General features: G+C 48.6%; 1 protein-coding gene across 1 annotated transcript in view; it reads left to right on the top strand.

Annotated features, from left to right (window-relative positions):
• TRPV5 (transient receptor potential cation channel subfamily V member 5) overlaps positions 1–17,658 on the top strand; it is a 30,457-nt gene continuing 12,799 nt past the window's right edge. Inside the window, exons 1-8 of the mRNA XM_043872477.1 lie at positions 1–230; positions 2,217–2,314; positions 2,437–2,559; positions 3,013–3,150; positions 3,431–3,529; positions 3,672–3,847; positions 4,228–4,374; positions 6,191–6,403. Of these exons, the coding sequence (XP_043728412.1) occupies positions 103–230; positions 2,217–2,314; positions 2,437–2,559; positions 3,013–3,150; positions 3,431–3,529; positions 3,672–3,847; positions 4,228–4,374; positions 6,191–6,403 (1,122 nt within the window). The 5' untranslated portion in view covers positions 1–102. The remainder of the gene's footprint in view (positions 231–2,216; positions 2,315–2,436; positions 2,560–3,012; positions 3,151–3,430; positions 3,530–3,671; positions 3,848–4,227; positions 4,375–6,190; positions 6,404–17,658) is intronic.

The raw sequence follows: 17,658 nt of genomic DNA, 5'->3' as shown, positions 1-17,658 counted from the left end.
ATCCCTCCTCCTTGTCTCCGCTTCAGCTGCCGGCTGAGTCCTAGCCCTGCTCCCTTGAACCACCTCCTCCCCGTGACTGGCCACTGCCTGGAAGGAGAAGACATGGGAGCGCCTCCGTCCAAGGCCAGGGGTCTCTCGATCCAACTCCAGAAACTGCTGACCTCCTGGCTGGTGGGACAGCAAGACTGGGATCAGCGTCTGGACGAGACGTACATGCTGCAGCAGAAGAAGTAGGCTGCCCCCCTTCTCCCTAAGTCTCAAGCCCTCCGCCCACTTGGGTCGGTCTGCCCTGCCCACCAGAGCACCCCAGAGTTCAATGCCCAGTGCTGGGATGGACCCGTGCATCCGTTACGGAAGCCCAGCTCCTGTGTCAGCAGTGGAGGAGGGGTGTGGCATTGGGTCCCGGGAAGGCTGGGGCAGGGTGATGCTGGGGCTCTTGCCTAGTGAAGGTGGGGGCGCTGGGGACCCAAAGATACCAGATGGGAGAAGCCAGCATGTATGTCGGGCGTAACTGGAGCAGGCGGGTGCAGGCTGGCAGGAAATGGGGTGCTGGGGAAGGGTTAAGATCCTGCGGGTTTTAGGACACTCACTGGGTGAAGAAAGAGTGAGGAGTTACTGTTAATGAGAATGAAATTGATGACCTGGCAACAGGGGACAGCTCTGGTTTGTGCAACACCTGGAACTGACCAGCTGACCGTGGAAACCAGGAGACCCTGGGGAGTCCCAGTGGGAACTCCTGGAGCCCATGTGCGTTTCCTGAGTCTCCTGTGTGCAGGCTGTGCTAGATCCGGAGCAGACAGTGAGGCTTGAGCCTGTCCCCGGGACAGCTCCAGTGGGACTGGTGACCCCGAGGGGCACAGCATTTCAGGTCAGCCCTGAGGTCCAGACCCCCGGAAGACTAACGGGAGCAGGGACCCATCCTGAAGGCAGGCTTCTCCCTCGGGGTGTTCGGGGGATTTGGCTCCCATCAGAGAGCTGTCGTTAGCAGATCTGAGCGGGCAGCCAGGACTAGACTCACAGGCAGCGGCTTCCCCAAGCCAGAGGCTGGAGCATGGAGCTGCGTGCAGAGCCTCTGGACCCTGCAGTCCTGGCCCTGGTTGCCCTGAGCTGGGCGCACTCACACGGAGGGTGTGGGTGAGACAGGCAGTAGGCTGGTCCCCACTCCACCTGTTGTCTCTGGAGAGAAATTCAGTGAGGGATGGACCTGAGTCCTACCTTGAGATCAAAAGCTTCTTCAGATAAAAAGCTTCTTTCCCCTGGCTCGGGGGGACCATTGGAAGAGAGGAACTGGGGGCTAGGGGTCATCACGGGAACTGCCCACCGTCAGTCTGTTTACCGGCCTTTCACCTCTCCCCTCCTGACCCTCAACCTGCCATCCATGTGTCCACCTTCAGCACATACTTGCCCAGCAGGAACCGGCTTCGGCATTATCTCTTGTCTGGCTCACCCAGGCCGGAGAGAGACAAAGATTAACCTGCAGAGGTACCACAGGAGGACTGTCTCCGTGAGGCTCCTCCCGCCCACTCCAAGATGCACACACTCGGAGAAGCTCACAGCCATGCCCTTGCTTGGCCGCAGACAGCGCGTTCAGACTCCTGAGTCGAGGGGTGACCCTCAGGGAGGGATGGAGCCCTCGTAGTCCCTCTCGGAACTCTCCTTCCCGGCAGCAGGAATGTGCATCTGGACAGCCCCCGGGGAGTCAGAACTCCAGCAGCTCACAAATCTCCGAGTCCTAATTGCTGGCCTGTCTCTCAGCCCCCTCCCGGTCTCTCCGGCTCCTCTCGGCTAAAGAGAGCCAGTTCAGCAGGCCTGGGAGCAGGGATGAAACCGGGCAGAAATTCCCTCTCCTCCACCCACTCCCGATCCCCAAGTTCCTGAGACATGTACTCAGCTAGATTGACTTGGCCAGGCCCACCAGGACCACCCATTCCCTGGGCCGGGCCCTCCTCCCTCAGGTACTCTGCTCCTCAGTCAGCTGAGCCAGGAGTCCCCCCGCCACCGGTGGGAAGAGGTAGCGATGCCACCCCACAGGGACCCTGAGCCAGACTCTTGCCCCTATCTGACCCCGAGCTAGAGTCCAGGAGACAATGCTGCAACATGTCACCGCGCATTCCGTGTGGCCGCTGTCTGTCCAGGCGGACACGGTCTTTCTTCCTCTCTGCTCTGGGCCTCTCTGCCATTCTGTCTCTGCCTGACTCCCATTCATCCTCTGCCAGGATTCGAGAGTCTCCTCTGCTTCGGGCAGCCAAGGACAACGACCTGTGTGTCCTGAGGAAACTTCTGCTGGACCGAAACTGTGACTTCCGGCAACGAGGTGGGATCAGAGTTCGATGTGATGGAGATGGGGCAGAAGCCCCGGCACTCGGAGGGTTTCTGCCGAGGGGCAGTGGAGCGTGTCTCTGGGAAATCTTAATGCCCCTGTCTCCTCCACTCCAGGGGCTGTCGGGGAGACGGCACTGCACGTGGCCGCCCTCTATGACAACCTGGAGGCTGCCATGGTGCTGATTGAGGCTGTCCCCGAGCTGGTCAAGGAGCCTGCCATCTGTGAGCCATTTGTAGGTGAGGTGCCTCCACAGTTTTTCAAGGTGGATGCAAGTAGGGGAGAGTCTGAAGTCACCTCTTACAATGAGCCTCTGAGGTCGGGGAAGGAGTGATGGGTGCTCAGGAGTGTGGGAGGAAGGCAGAGGTCCTGGTCTTGGCTGTGACTGTCTGGGACCTGCTTTAGCCATTTGTTATTTCCCTTCAACTCCTTTCACGTTCCGTGAAGAATAGAACTCTCTCTTTCAGAGCTGCACTAGAGTGATTACCCTTATATGCCATCCCCAGTAGTCAGGAGGCGGGGACCGCTAAATGAACCCGCCTGAGGGACATCTGGGGCTCTGTCTCACACCATTCTGCTGAGTCAAGGGAAGAAATCCATGCAAGGATGTCAGGGATCTCCTGGAAGCCAGGGGGCATGCTGTGTCTCCAGGAGAGCTCGGAACAGCCCTGACGGAGGGCTCCCTTGTCCAGGTCAGACGGCGCTGCACATAGCGGTCATGAACCGGAACGTGAACCTGGTGAAAGCCCTGCTCGCCCACGGGGCCAGCGTTTCCGCGAGGGCTGTAGGCTCTGCCTTCCGCCTCAGTCCTCACAATCTCATCTACTTTGGTGAGAGCCAGGACCGGGGCTGGGAGGACGAGGAGGGGGGCACCAGTCAAGGGAGGGTGGGCTGAGAAGCCTCCGTGCCTGGGGAAGCTGGGAGGGGTCCGCCCTCAGGGCCGAAGGCCAGAGCCAAGCCCCCACTCCCACCCTAGGGCCCCCTCCAGCATCCCCGCCTCTGGTCCTGCTGACGAGGGTCCCCAGAGACGGGGGAGGCAGAGGCGGTCACTCAGAGACACTGCCCGTCCCCTCCTGCATCTCACGCCTGCCCGGGCCTCTGCCTCCCCAGGGGAGCACCCTCTGTCCTTTGCCGCCTGCATGGGCAGCGAGGAGATCGTGAGGCTGCTCATTGAGCATGGCGCTGACATCCGGGCCCAGGACTCCCTGGGTAAGAGCTGGGCTGGAGGGGATGCTGGGAGTGGCAGGGGAGGGGCTGGGACCCCCTCAGGCCCCCCCTGGGGTGGGTGGTCCTGGGGAACAGCAGGGACTCTGGTCCCAGGGGTCATGTGACACCCCGTGTCCTCTCCTAGGAAACACAGTGTTGCACATCCTCGTCCTCCAGCCCAACAAAACCTTCGCCTGCCAGATGTACAACCTGCTGCTGTCCTACGACAGGCGAGGGGACCACCTGCAGTCCCTGGACCTCATGCTCAATCACCAGGGCCTCACCCCCTTCAAGCTGGCCGGAGTGGAGGGCAACACAGTGGTGAGGGGCCCTCCCCCAACCCCACGGGGATCCTTCCCCTGATCTTTTTTCCCAAACTCCCCAAAAGGGTGGTGGTCCCTTACCTCCATCTCCATCACTAAAATCCTCAGCCTCAGGAATTTCTGACTCTGGGGGATTACAGAATCTTACCTGAGAATACCTGCTATGGTAACCCAAAGTTCCACTCCCCTCACCTATTCTCTCCTTTCAGATCTTTATAGGATTTTTGGGAAGGAAAGACAGCCCCAAATTAAAAGGTTCAGGTCAACAGAGGCTTGTCAGTTCCCAGCTGTCCATCAGATCCAAGGAGTAAGTAACCATGCTGTTGCCCTTGACCTGCTCCTTACATGCTGACCCCCGTCTCACCCGTGTCCGCCCAGATGTTCCAACACCTGATGCAGAAGCGGAAGTACATCCAGTGGACATGTGGGCCGCTGACCTCTACTCTCTACGACCTCACGGAGATCGACTCCTGGGGAGAAGATGTGTCCTTTCTAGAGCTTGTGGTCTCCTCCAAGAAACGGGAGGTACGGACACTATGCAGGATTAGGGGCTTTCAGGAGTCTGTGCAGGACCTGTCTGTTTGCCAAGATCCTCGGCTTCAGAGGCTTCCCTGTAATAGATGGGGGTGAGGATAGACTCCTGGGACTTTGGGAGAAATTGCCGATCAATACCGCTTCCCTAACTCCGCTCTCTGCTTAGCTCTGGTCCCTTCTGCTTACCTTTCTCATACTAACACTGCATATGAGGAGTTCTCCAGATAGATGTTACTTCCTATCACTTATTCGTTCAGCATACTGAGCTTCTTGCTGGGTCCCAGACACTGTACCAGGAACTGAGAGTACAGAAATAAATTAAAAAGCATTTCCTTTCAGACAGCTTTGTCAATTTCCCATCCCTGTTCTCAGTAACTATAATAGCCTGCAAGATAAAAGATCACTGGGGTCTGTACTATGAATGGTACATAATGGTGCAATGGTACATGATGGTGCAACAGAATGGAGGTTGGCTTACGTTGGCTTGGATGGACCAGAAAAGACGTCACAGGAGATGTGCTTGAGCTGGGGCTTCTAGGTGGAATTGGGAATCACCAGGCAGATGAGGAAAAAGAGAGCTTTCCAGAGAGGGAAAAATGCATGGGTCATTCAGACAGTGTTGGATTGGGTGATATGAGGGAAAGGAAAGTTTGTTGAAGATTTATAAAGAGAAGAAAATACTGATGCTTTTTGGGACCTCCAAGATGGTGGCAAAATACAGTTTTTACTGTTTATCTGCCACCCGACAATTTCCTAAGAACTCTCTAGAGCCACAAAACTCAGATGATAGCTGGTACTAATGAACAGAGGGTCTGGTTTATCAGAGGATCTGATGAACAAAGTGGCTGGCTGGTATGAACTTCTTCAGAGTAGGATTTCTTAGGGATTGGAAGCCCAGCCTTCACCTTCAGTTCTATCGGGCAACCAAGATTTGTTCATTATGATGAAAATAGAGGCTCTCTGACTGGAGCTTCTTCAACTTTCTGCCTTGTTCTGCCCAGCAGGTCTAGAAACTGCCCCCCTGTCTCTCTCCTACTCTCAAGGCTTGGTGGGAAAAGGTACTTTTTTCTACTAGTGGGTAATCCCTCCAGCTAAGCTCTGACTTTGCCTTTTCCCACTTTCCTAGATGCATCATGCCACCCATCATCCTCTTTCAGGAGCATCTTTAATGTCTCATTGGCTACTTAGATCTGAGCATTAACCTACCCAGCTTAGATTATGGCCACACCCCACTCTCAGAGTCCTCTGATGCTCCTCTCATGTCCATAATACTTGTAGGGCAAATCTGACTACCTGCTTGCTTGAACCTTCCAATTGTTCTCCATTGCATTCAGAAAACAAAGTCCAACTCCTTAGCTAGGCATTCTTGAGGTACCATGATCTGGCCCTCAGTGGCTTCATACAGGATAATGCCTGAACCCTCCAAAAGATTTTGCCATATCCCCCTCATGTGCTAATGTCTTCTCACCCCTTCCTGCCTTGGCAACTGCTGCTACTTTATAAAAGACCTTGCCTAACTCTCCATTCACTCAACTCTCTCAGCCATCTATGTCTCATCCTTCAGAGCCTCTGAGGAGCTCAGAGATCCTGGTATTTACGTCTTCCATGGTTTATCTGTAGCACTAGCATGAGGCACCGCATACAGTAGAAACTGACTAGTCATCTGTAGAAGAAATGAATGAAAAGATGAACGGAATGAATTACACTTGTGCTGATCATGACGCTGCCTGTCTGGGACCCTGTGGGGAACCTGGTGCTGCAACTCACTATGTTGGTCATGCCCTGCTGCCCTCTTCTTCTATGGCAGGCTCGTCAGATCCTGGAGCAGACCCCAGTGAAGCAGCTGGTGAGCTTCAAGTGGAGGAAGTACGGGCGGCCTTACTTCTGCATCCTGGGAGCCTTGTACGTGCTCTATATGATCTGCTTCACCATGTGCTGCATCCACCGCCCTCTCAAGTCCCGTAGTGGCAACCGCACGGATTCCCGAGACGTCACCATATTCCAGCAGAAGCTGCTCCAGGTGACTCTTAGAGGGGATGAGAGGGCTGATAGCACGCGGTGATGGCACTGGAAACCAGCCACACTGCCCAGGAGATATGCCACTCCCTTGACTCTGGCAGGGGCAGGCTCCTGATCACCTGGACAGAAATTAGGCGGGAGTTAAGAGGACCAAAGCTGGGGCTCAGTGAATACCAGTGGACTTGTCCAGGGAGTGATGGCTTTCTTGTGAACTTTGAAAGAATGCTTAGTTTACCTGGGCCTTTGTAATATCCCTTGTTACTCACAAAGGTCTGTAGACTAGACCTTTGTAAATGTGACCTTCAACAGAAGTCTTGTTGTTCTAAAGGGAGGACGAGTGTGCTCCAGGTCCATTTTCTGAGTCTGCCAGTGGTCTGTTAGGGTCACACAGACATTCTTCTGACCTGCATTTGCTTCTGAACACAGTTAATATGAGTGCATTGAAAGGGCTGCATCAGCTGTCTGACCACCTGTCAAAGGTGCTGCAGAGGATGCCTGGATTGGGTATCCGTTGGAAGGAAATAGTCTCTGGGGTCGCTTTTACTCTGGTGAGCTTGTCATTCTGTGAGTCACCTTCAGAGACCTGGGGTGAGGATGACTGAGCGGAGATGTGGAGTCAGTGTCCGGGTCTGCTGTTGAAAGGAGCAGACTGCTCGTTGTGACAGAATGAGCAGGCTCTCACGAGTGCTTCTAGGCATGTACATTCAACACTGGGTTAGTTTAATAGGTAACCGAAATTCTTATCCTAGTGACCTGAAAATACCTAAAAGGGAGTGCAGGCATGTGGGCAGAAAGCAAAAGACAGAGGAGGAACAATTTTGCCAGGCAAGTAAGAGCTCAATGGCTAGAGATTTATGCTCAATGCCGAATGGGTCAGCTAGAGGTATAGCTCAACCTGGACTTGGAGAGGGGCAGTTTGGAGGAGTTAAGGAACAAATAACCTGAGTCGAGTTAGCTCAAAGGCAGTGGATACTCAAAGAAAGGACAGGGCAGAGAGCCTTACTAAATGCTGAAGTAGGTCAAGTCACTCCAAGCTTCTAGAATTGCCTCTTGGTGTATCTACAGTGTGCTGTGTGTCCAGAGCCTCTGACTCTCACAAAGCAGGGTTTGCTGCCGTGGAACACAAGGCTGAGTGTGGTGGGGCTGCCTTGTTCGAGGTGGGCATAGGTGCATTCGGGGGAAGCTGGGTTCCCTGTGTCTCAAATGGGACATGAAGGTTGTCCTTGGTGTGGAGACCATACCCCAGGAAATAAGGACATGGAAGGGATGGCCAACTGAGATGGGCCAGCAATAACAATGAAGGAAATGGATAAACATGGGGTTGGCTGGACATTTCCAGTGTTCCTGACTCTGATTCCTCAGATGCATTCTTTCCCAGCCTTCCTTTGTTTCAGGCTGACTGGGGGGATTTTCTGGGTCTAGACTGTAGATTCAGAATGTAGATAGCCTTCTAGCCAAAGAGTTGGGTGATGCTGAGCAACTGATTACCACCAAGACTCCTTCTTCTCTCTTACCTTCTTAGCACTGTGTCTCTTTCTCTCTGTGGGAGGACTAATTATGTCCCTGTGAATATAATGTTCCTTTGACCCAAATTGTCCAGATAGTCTAAATTATTAGCAGCTACTTCCCCTTGCCTCAGGACTAGATGAAGCATAATTATAGCTAAGTGCTCTAACTTCCTTTGCATTTTCTCTCTTTTTCATCTCTTTTCCCCCTTCAGCATCCCCCTTCAGCATTTTCACCCTTTTGCTCACTTTGATAAAATCTACTTTAGCCAAAATAGAAGACTCATGACTTTTAAATATTTTCTTGGTTGGGGTAGGTGGGGCTTAAGAAGGCAGCTGTGAGCAGCTTGAATAGGGAGGAGTATCAGCGCAGGTCTGTGTTTTTTTGGCATGAGCCCTTGGGCCTTGGTCCTGAGTTGATGGGGCCCATGTGTTCCTCTTAGTAGGAAGTCAACTAGGATTAGATCAGGGGCTCCCAAACTTATCACCATGACTTGAAAGATTCTGCTTTCATGATGTACCACATTTGTTGAATAGTATGGAATTCTTTTCTTTTATATTTCTATTACTTGAGAGTCTTAGAAATATGAAAATGTACCAACATAGGGTCTTAACTTGATTAATGCAGTTGTTGCCATATTAATTAGCCTATAGAGCTTTTTCTTAGATAAATGAGTACTTTTATATCAAATTCTATTAATAAATCTGGACTCACAGAGCTCTCAGTCACTGTAGGGTTTTCTCTGTGGGTCTGATGGGATCTAGAAAAGTCACTGGACTCCATGACAGTAGCCCAGAGCACCATCTCAAAACACTGGAAAGGAAACAAAATACTCCTTTATTTATACAAGATGGCATAAACTAGGCAAAAGCAAGTCATAGGAAAGGGTGGAGTTTTGGAGCTATTTTAAGAAATGTCTTCACTCTAGGATGCTTCATTGCTCAGCCATAAAAGTTATGCTATTCCTGGACTTCCCAAGAACTCTCTTAATAAGAGTTAATTTCCTGTCTTCATTCAATGTTTACTTGGTTTAGGCAGAACAAAGTGCATTATAATCCTAGTTCTCCTAGACTGCCAAGTGAGCAGAAAGTTCGAAGTCTGGGATTAGGTGGCTTAGATTTAAGTCCTAACTCTAAAACCAAAGAGCTGTTTGACTTGAACAGATCCTATCTCTTGCTAGATCAGTAGTTTTTTAACCAAGACTGCTTATTAGGGCTTCCTTGGTGGCTCGGTGCTAAAGAAACTGTCTGCCAATGTGGGAGATGCAGGTTTGATCCCTGGGTTGGGATGATCCCCTGGAGAAGGAAATGGCAACCCACTCCAGTACTCTTGCCTAGGAAATCCCATGGACAGAAGAGCCTGGTGGGCTACAGTTCATGGGGTCGCAAAGAGTCGGATACGGCTTAGTGACTAGACAACAACACCAACACATAAGAAACATGGAAATCTGGTTAAAAAAAAAAAAAAGTTACAGATCTAAGCTGCCCCATACCTGAGGCATCAGAATGTCTGAAATGGTGGCCCCTGGCAATGGTGTTTTAAGAAACTCCTTGACTGATTCTCATACACAGCTTGAACTGAGCTCTTCTAAGCTTTCTAAGGTGAAACTGATCACTCTGATTGTTTAGACTCCTGATTTGCTTTTCAGCAAGAGGGCATTGATCTCCCATCATCAGATTTCCTTTCTGTGTTTTGATGATTTTCCTTGATCTCTCCAATGCCCTTTGCTTTGCTCCAAATCACTTTGTTAATTCATTCATTAAACAAACCACTACTGAGAGCCTAAGGGTGCCCCAAGCATTATTGTAGGTATTGGAAACTCAACCTGGTCTGAGCAAAACACTTCACCACTGCCTTTTGGTGTTTGCAGACTGATTGACATTAATTAAATGAATAGAAATTTCACTGCAAACTGTGATTGTTACAATTCACATGAGTTTTTCTTATGATAAGAAGACAGGATACTGAGAGATTCCTTGGAGGAGGAAATGGCAACCCACTCCAGTATTCTTGCCTGGAAATTTCCGTGGACAGAGGAGCTTGGTAGACTACAGTCCATGGAGTCACAAAGAGTCAGACACAACTGAGCATGCATGCACGGATGGATTCAAGGTGGAAAGTGAGTTCTAGGGAGAGACAATGCATATACAAAGGCCCTGAGGCAGGAAGAGCCTTGTGAATGTCTAGGAACTGAAAGAAGGCTAGCTAGGATAGAGGGAGCTGGGGCAGGAGCCTCCAGATTAAGTTGTCCCAGCAGGTCTTTCCCAAATCATGTAGGACCTTGCTGGCCATCCCAAGGATTTTACTGTTTATCCTAAAGCTAATGGGAGGCTCAGGATTTTAAACAGGGGAGACACTTGATAATACTTTTGTTTCAGAACAATGTCTCTGTTTGTAGGGTGGAGAACAGGTTTGAGGGGGCCAGGGAAGATGTGGGGGACCAGCTAAGAGGCTATTACAGTTCAGTGAAGAAAGAGAATAGTGGTGGATTGGCCTCAAGATGTAATGGGGAGACTGAGAGAAAGGGTTGGCATCAGGGCACTTATCGAAGGCAGAATCATCACTACTATACAATGGATGGGATGTAGGTAGTCAGGGAGAGGACGTGGCAGGAGTGACTCGTGGGTTCTTTTTATCTGAAATCATCCTCTACCTGTCATGGTCAGTGAGACTGCTTTTCCTACACGTCACAATTCCTCACAAACTCCACTATTCAAAGTGCCAGTTATTTGAAACCCAGCTGTACACCAGCTCGACCCTGCTTTACTTGGAGGTCCTACCCAACTCCCTTTGGAACAAGCACAGCAAATTAAAGAGAAGACAGAGGTGGGAGAAGCAGAGAGCCCGGGAGGTAAAAATAACATCTATTGGGCGCTGGGTTTGAGCACTGGCCATGCATTTGCCGGTGCTTCTGAGATCTTGTGAAAGGGCAGATTCAGAGAGGAAAGCTGATGTGGGCCCTGAGTTTCTGCGTTTCTGACTCGCTGCTGGTGTTGTGATTCTGTGGACAGCATTATGGATGCTAAAGTATGATACCGGGTGATCCTCATAGATGCCCTCATAAGTAAATGAGATTTTTATACACATTTTAAAGATGGTGAATCTGAGGTTGTGAGAGGTTAAGTCCTTTGGTAAAGATGCTCGACCAGTAAGGGCAGTGCTGGTTGGGCTTCCGGTCTGGTTCACTTCAGAAGCTTCAACTTTAATACAAAGCCAGGTCATTTCTCCCTCCAGAGAAATATGCTGGATTCCAGGCTTCTTCCTCAGAGGGACCCACTGCTTGAGGAACTCCTGTTTCCAGGCTTTGATAGGTAGCCAGCGCCTGCCACACTCACCTGTACCTGGGCACACCTGATATTTCCCCGGCAAGATAAGAGGTGCTGGAGTGCAGGGGAGTCAGTCAGACATGGAATTGCCTCCGACCTGTAGCCACTGAGCTACTGCCTATGCTCTAGTGTTGATCATCAGTTCAGTTCAGGTCAATTCAGTCACTTAGTTGTGTCTGAATCTTCGTGACCCCATGCACTGCAGCACGCCAAGCTTCCCTGTCCATCACCAACTCCCGGAGTTTACTCAAACTCATGTCCACTGAGTCGGTGATGCCATCCAACCATCTCATCCTCTGTCATCCCCTTCTCCTCCTGCCCTCAATCTTTCCCAGCATCAGGGTCTTTTCCAATGAGTCAGTTCTTCGCATCAGGTGGCCAAAGTATTGGAGTTTCAGCTTCAGCATCAGTCCTTCCAATGAATATTCAGGACTGATTTCCTTTAGGATGGACTGGTTGGGTCTCCTTGCAGTCCAAGGGACTTTAAAGAGTCTTCTCCAGAACCACAGTTCAAAAGCATCAATTCTTCAGCTTGTTGATCAACATGGGCCCCAGCGTTTATGTGATTAACCTTTTGGTGGCTAGGGTAAGTCCTGCTTCTGTGGGAATGGATAAGGATGCCTCCGTAGAGAGAAGACATCTGCTGGGTTAATTTTCCTGAGAGAACACAGAGATGAGGACACAAAATAAGCCCCTAAAGGTAGACTTATATGGGAACCATGAGATCTTCCTCCCTTTTTGGCCCAGTGCTTCTCACGTGGGGATCTATAGTAGAAATATTTACATCTTAAAAAAAAAAAAAAAGATGCTTGGTTCCTGCACCAAATTAGAGTCTCCAGGGTTGGCCCAGGCATATGTGTTGTGACAAAGCTTCCCAGCCAATTCTTGTATGTATGTATGTATGTATGTATGTATGTATGTATATATGTATATGTATGTGTGTATACGTGTATGTGTGAATGTGTGTGTGTGTATGTATGTGTATATGTGTGCACATGTGTATGTATATATTCTGGCTGCACTGAGTCTTCATTGAGGCACCCGGGCTTTTCTAGTTTTGCAGTGAGCAGGTGCTGGAGTTTGCGGGCTTAGTAGTTGCAGCACATGTGCTTGGTTGCAATTGCTTAGTTCCCCAACCAGGGATCGAACCTGGACCTCTTGCATTGGGTGTATGGAGTCTCATCCACTAGATCACAAGTACCACCCCCCCCCACCCCCGCATCTGATTCTGATGGGCAACCTGGTTAGGAATCCCCACACAGTTTAGAGGATGAGAGGAATGAATGAATGAATGATGACCAAGCAGGTCTCTTTCTGGGAGCTTCATCCCTCTGCAAGAATCTTGGGGAGAAGGAGAGGGTCTCGGATGGGGCGTGACAGCTATTTCCGGTGCCTTCCCCCTCCTGATGGTTGCACTTGCTCCCACACTTCCCCACAGTGGTACCTGGGCCCTGCTAGGCCCACCCTTCTCTGGGCATTTCCTTCAAGACAATGAGCTCAACCAGCTGGTGAGCGGGACACTCTCTGTAAGCTGATTCTTAACAAAGTAAGGCCAGTCAGCCTCCAAGGGGCTCTGGCCGTTGACAACTCCTGAAATCCTAAGCCATACAAAGGGGTTAAGAACTCTAGTCATTGTTGAAAGATGCTTATTTTTTAAAGCAGCTGGGGGGAGTATTTTCTCAGTGCATTATTAACTAAGGCTGCTTAGGTGACCTTGAGCTAGGAATCTGGAAATTCCAGGCGAGCCCAGTTCGTCATCATCCTTTCTCCATCTACCTCCCTGCTCTTGCTTCCTGGTTCCCCTCTGCCTGCCTCCAGCTCTTAGATCATGCTCAGCAAGCTCCTGTCTGTTTTCCTGCTCCCTTCTTTCCTGCCTCCCTTGTGAATGCAGCATCTACTGTGTGTGCGTTGTAGATGAAAAGAAGGAGTTAGAGGTCCCTGCTTTAAGGGAGCTCTAAGAGTCCTGATGTGACAGAAGGTGTCCAGATGACTGCAGTGTGCTGGGGAAGGGCTGTGGCCAGAGACTGGCAGCGTGTTCCTGCAGGGAGACAGCTGATCTGGGCAGAGGGGCAGGGAAGGAGACCCAGGAGGAATGCTGTGACCTGGGTCTTGAGGTTAACGGTGAACCAGAAAACTCTGGTGGAGGAAGGCATTCTGAGAATAGGGCACAGTTCATACGGAGACCTGTCTTACCAGTTGAGGACCCCGGTAATCAACATGGCTGGAGCCGACACAGAGTATGGGGACCCAGGGCAGGAGCCAGATCAGCAAAGCCATTGTGCTGAGTCTTATATTTTAAAAATAGAGGAAAAGGAAGAATAAAATATAAGACTTTTTCCCTCTTTTTTTGGCTTACCAGATAGCATGTGGGATCTTGACTCCCAGACAAGGGATTGAACCCGCACCCCCTGCGATGGAAGTGTGACTAGACTTCCACTAGACTAAGGGAAGTCCCTTAGTTTTTATTCTTATCTCACAAAGCACAGTTCTAACTAAAAGAACACATGTGCAACCTCAGCAAGGGTTCTGGGCATCACACTTGGTAGTCTGAATATTTTTCATTCCTGTTTCACAGTGAGCACTTCTAAGTAAAGAATTCATGCCCATGACTTAAAAAACCCAGTGGCAGGTATAATGAAGACCAATAGCACACTAGCCTGCCCACCTCACTCACACTTCTTGGCAGCAACTAGTTTTTACCTCTTTAGGCCCTTGGTCCCTGTTGTATCACTGAATAACCCACTTCTATCTCTATAACTAAATTTAGACATTAGCTATTGAATTTCTACTATGATAAAGATTTAGAGAATACTCATCACTCCCATCTCCCCCCTCATTTTTATTCCAAAGACATGCTGGAACTAGGAAAGGTATTAAGCAGAGAACCAGGTCGTGATATATGCATTTGAGAAGGTCAGTGCAAAAACGAGGTAAGGAGTGGGTTGAAAGAGGGTCAGTGGGTACAGGGTGCCATGGGTTTGTTTGCTTTAAGGCAGTGGTGCTATGGATTGAGAGCCAGCGGAGCATTTGAGAGAATTTGGGAGGCTAAATGAACAGGACTTTAGCAAAGTGAATTTACACTTAATTCATTTTGCTAAACATACCCTTGGTCCCCAAACTTTTTCATAAGAACCACAAATCTAGAGAGCTGCGGATGGGTCTTTCCATGTAAGACAGGAAATCTTGAATGCAATCTCTGAAGAATAAAATTCTAAAAAATTCAAGAAAAACTTATTACCACTTTGAGCTTAGGGTTTAATTCTAGAAGTGCAAGAGTGGTTGATGAAAAGGGGATTCTGATCGTCAGTTTAACAGACCTCAGAAAGTCATTCATTATAATTCAGTGCCCCTGTCCATTTTTAAAACACTAAAACCTTTCTCCACTTTGTAAAAGAGTATCTCTTCCAAACAAGAGCCAACATTATACATGAGTGTGAAATATGAGAATTCCTCTCAAAATCAAAGAAAAGGAAAATGTTTTAAAAGATCACTACTATCATTATTTTTCAGCTTTACTGAGGTATAATTGACAATTGATATTGTAAGGTATTTAAAGTGTTCATTGCAGGGATTTGATGTACATATACATTGTGAAAGGATTCCTATCATCTATTAACAGTCATCACCTCACATATTTATTTATTTTGGTGAGAATAATTAAGTTCTGCTCTCCTAGCAAATTTCAGTTGTATAATGCAGTGTAATTAACTATAGTCACCTTGTTTTACCATCAGACCTTATTCCCCTTATAGCTGAAATTTTGTATCCTGTTACCAATCTCTCCTTATTTTGTCTGTGCCCCCAGCCCTTGGCAACCACTTTTTTACTCTCTTTTTCTAGGAGTTTGCCTTTTTTTTTATTCCACATGTAAGTGATACCATGCAGTATTTGTCTTAATCTGATGGGCTTATTTCACTTAGCTTAATGCCGTCAAGTCATCCATACTGTTGCGAATGACAAGATTTCCTCTTTCCTCATAGGTGAATAATATTCTGGTGTATGTGTTTACACACACATATACATGTGTACCTGTATGTATACATATGTATGTGTGTGTATGCGTGGGTGCTAAGTCACTTCAGTCCTGTTGGACTCCTTGCGATCCTATGGACTGTAGACCACCAGGTTCCTCTGTCCATGGGATTCTCCAGGCAGGAATACTGGAGTGGGTTGCCATTTCCTACTCCAGGGGATCTTCCCAAACCAGGGATCAAACCCACATCTCCCATGTCTCCTGCATTGGCAGGCAGGTTCTTTACCACTCGCACCATCTGGGAAGCCTGTGTGTGTGTGTGTGTGTGTGTGTGTGTGTGTGTGTGTGTGTGTGTGTGATATGTATATCACATCTTTGTCCATTATTGATTGATGGACACTTAGGTTGTTCCTAGAGCTTTGCTACTGTGATTAATGCTGTAATTTACACAGGAGTGCAGATATCTCTTCCAGTTTCTGTTTTCGTTTCCTTTGTTTATTTTTTTATTTATTTTTAATTGGAGGATAATTGCTTTATGATGCAGTTCCTTTGGATATATACCTAGAAGCTGGATCATGTAGTGATTCCATTTTAACTTTTTTAGGGGCCTCTCTTCTGTTTTATACAGTGGCTGCACAAACTTACATAGTGTACAATAGTGTGCAAGGATTCCTTCTTCTCTGCATCCTTGTCAACAATTTTGATTTTTTGTCTTTTTGATAATGGCCATCCTAGTTGGTCTGAGGTGATATTTCACTGTGGCTTTGATTTGCATTCCCCTGATGATTAGCAATGCTGAGTACCTTTTCTGTACCTTTGGCATACAAATGCCAGCCCTTTGTATGTCTTCTCTGGAAAAAAGTCTGTTCAGGTGCTCTGCCCAGCTTTTAACTGGATTGTTTGGTTTTTTTGCTACTGAGTTGTACGAACTGCTATTCTTTTCATTGCAGCTTTCACACATGCATGTTACTCTTTGTTTTCTAGAGAGAGCAGTTTTATTTAAAAAAAAACCTATGAAAGGGTCTGTGTGGTGGTCTTGGCGAGCAGCAAGGAAGGGGGCTTGCAGGAGAGTGTGGTGCTCTGCAGCCTCCTTTAAAGGAAAGGACCTGTGGGGACCGAGAGCTGGAGACAGCTACTTTAGGGCAATCGGACACCAAGTGTGTGTATGTGTCCAGTCGCTGAGTTGTGTCCGACTCTTGCAACCGCATGGACTGTAGCCCACCAGGCTCCTCTGTCCATGGGATTTTTTCAGGCAAGAATACTCGAGTGGGTTGCCATTTCCTTCTCCAGGGGATCTTCCCAACCAAGGGATCCAACCCACATTCCCCAGGTCTCCTGTATTGCAGGTGGATTCTTTACCACTGAGCCACCAGGGAAGCCCCAAACCAAGGGGAAGAGAGGCCAAAGCTTGGCGTCTCTGGACACCTCTGTTACTAGTGAACTTGAGCAGGGGAACTCCTGCTTGGAAAGGAATCTGTTGAACAAGCAAAGTGGTGCTCAGGAAGGGCAGACCCAGGAGGAGTATATGGTAAACAAAACTATCCCCAGTATTCTTCATTAGTTGGGTTTTTACATTTTCATCCGAGGAAGAGAGTTGATACCATTCTCCTTCTGTCCTCTAGGGGCGCTCTAATCCCCACAAAGCTCCCGGCCAACAGGTACCCTCCTCTTCTTAGCAGACCCAAAGAAAAAGTTGTTGGCAATTTTCCAGCCATATGCAGCCAAGTTCCTGGATTCCCTGGTGGCTCAGATGATAGAGTCTGCCCGCAATGTGGGAGACCAGAGTTCGACCCCTGGGTTGGGAAGATCCTCTGGAGAAGCAAATAGCAATCCACTCCAGTATTCTTGCCTGGAAATTTCCATGGATGGAGACTGGTGGGCTATAGTCCATAGGGTCGCAAAGAGTCAGACACGACTGAATGACTTCACTTTCACTTTCATGCAACCAAGGTCCAAAGTTTTCTTAAAAATTGTGTATAGACACATATATGGCACAGATGCCATTATTTTATTTCTATATCTAGTGTTATTTTGTCCCCACAATTAACGAACTTATTATTTATCCTACTACCTGATTCTCAAAAGGAGCTGGCCTGTTTTACAGTGAAAGACAGATGCAACAGGAACATTAAGATAAAGAAAAAGAATAAGATCTATGATCTGAATCTTTGGATGGAGGAAAGGGTATTCAACGAGTTGTTAGGGCTGGAGATTTAAAAAAAAAAAACGAAAAAGACTTCTGAGCTTCCTTGGAAGCAAAGCAAAAGGGAAATAGCTCACTATATGATAAAATAAAATTGTCCAGTTTCTCAAGAGAAGTAAACATCAGAAAAGTTGGCATAACATCAGTTCTTTAAGGACAGCAACAGCAAAAGAACTGAAGCCTAGTCAGATTGTTAGAGAACGTTGTTTACTAAAGGTACATAGTCACCAATTCCTTTCCTGCTCTTC

This window comes from Cervus elaphus, chromosome 18 (genome assembly GCF_910594005.1).
Source record: "Cervus elaphus chromosome 18, mCerEla1.1, whole genome shotgun sequence".
In the NCBI taxonomy this organism is placed as follows: domain Eukaryota; kingdom Metazoa; phylum Chordata; class Mammalia; order Artiodactyla; family Cervidae; genus Cervus; species Cervus elaphus.
The sequence above is the reverse complement of the archived record's forward strand: the minus strand, read 5'-3'. Positions and strand labels throughout refer to the sequence as shown.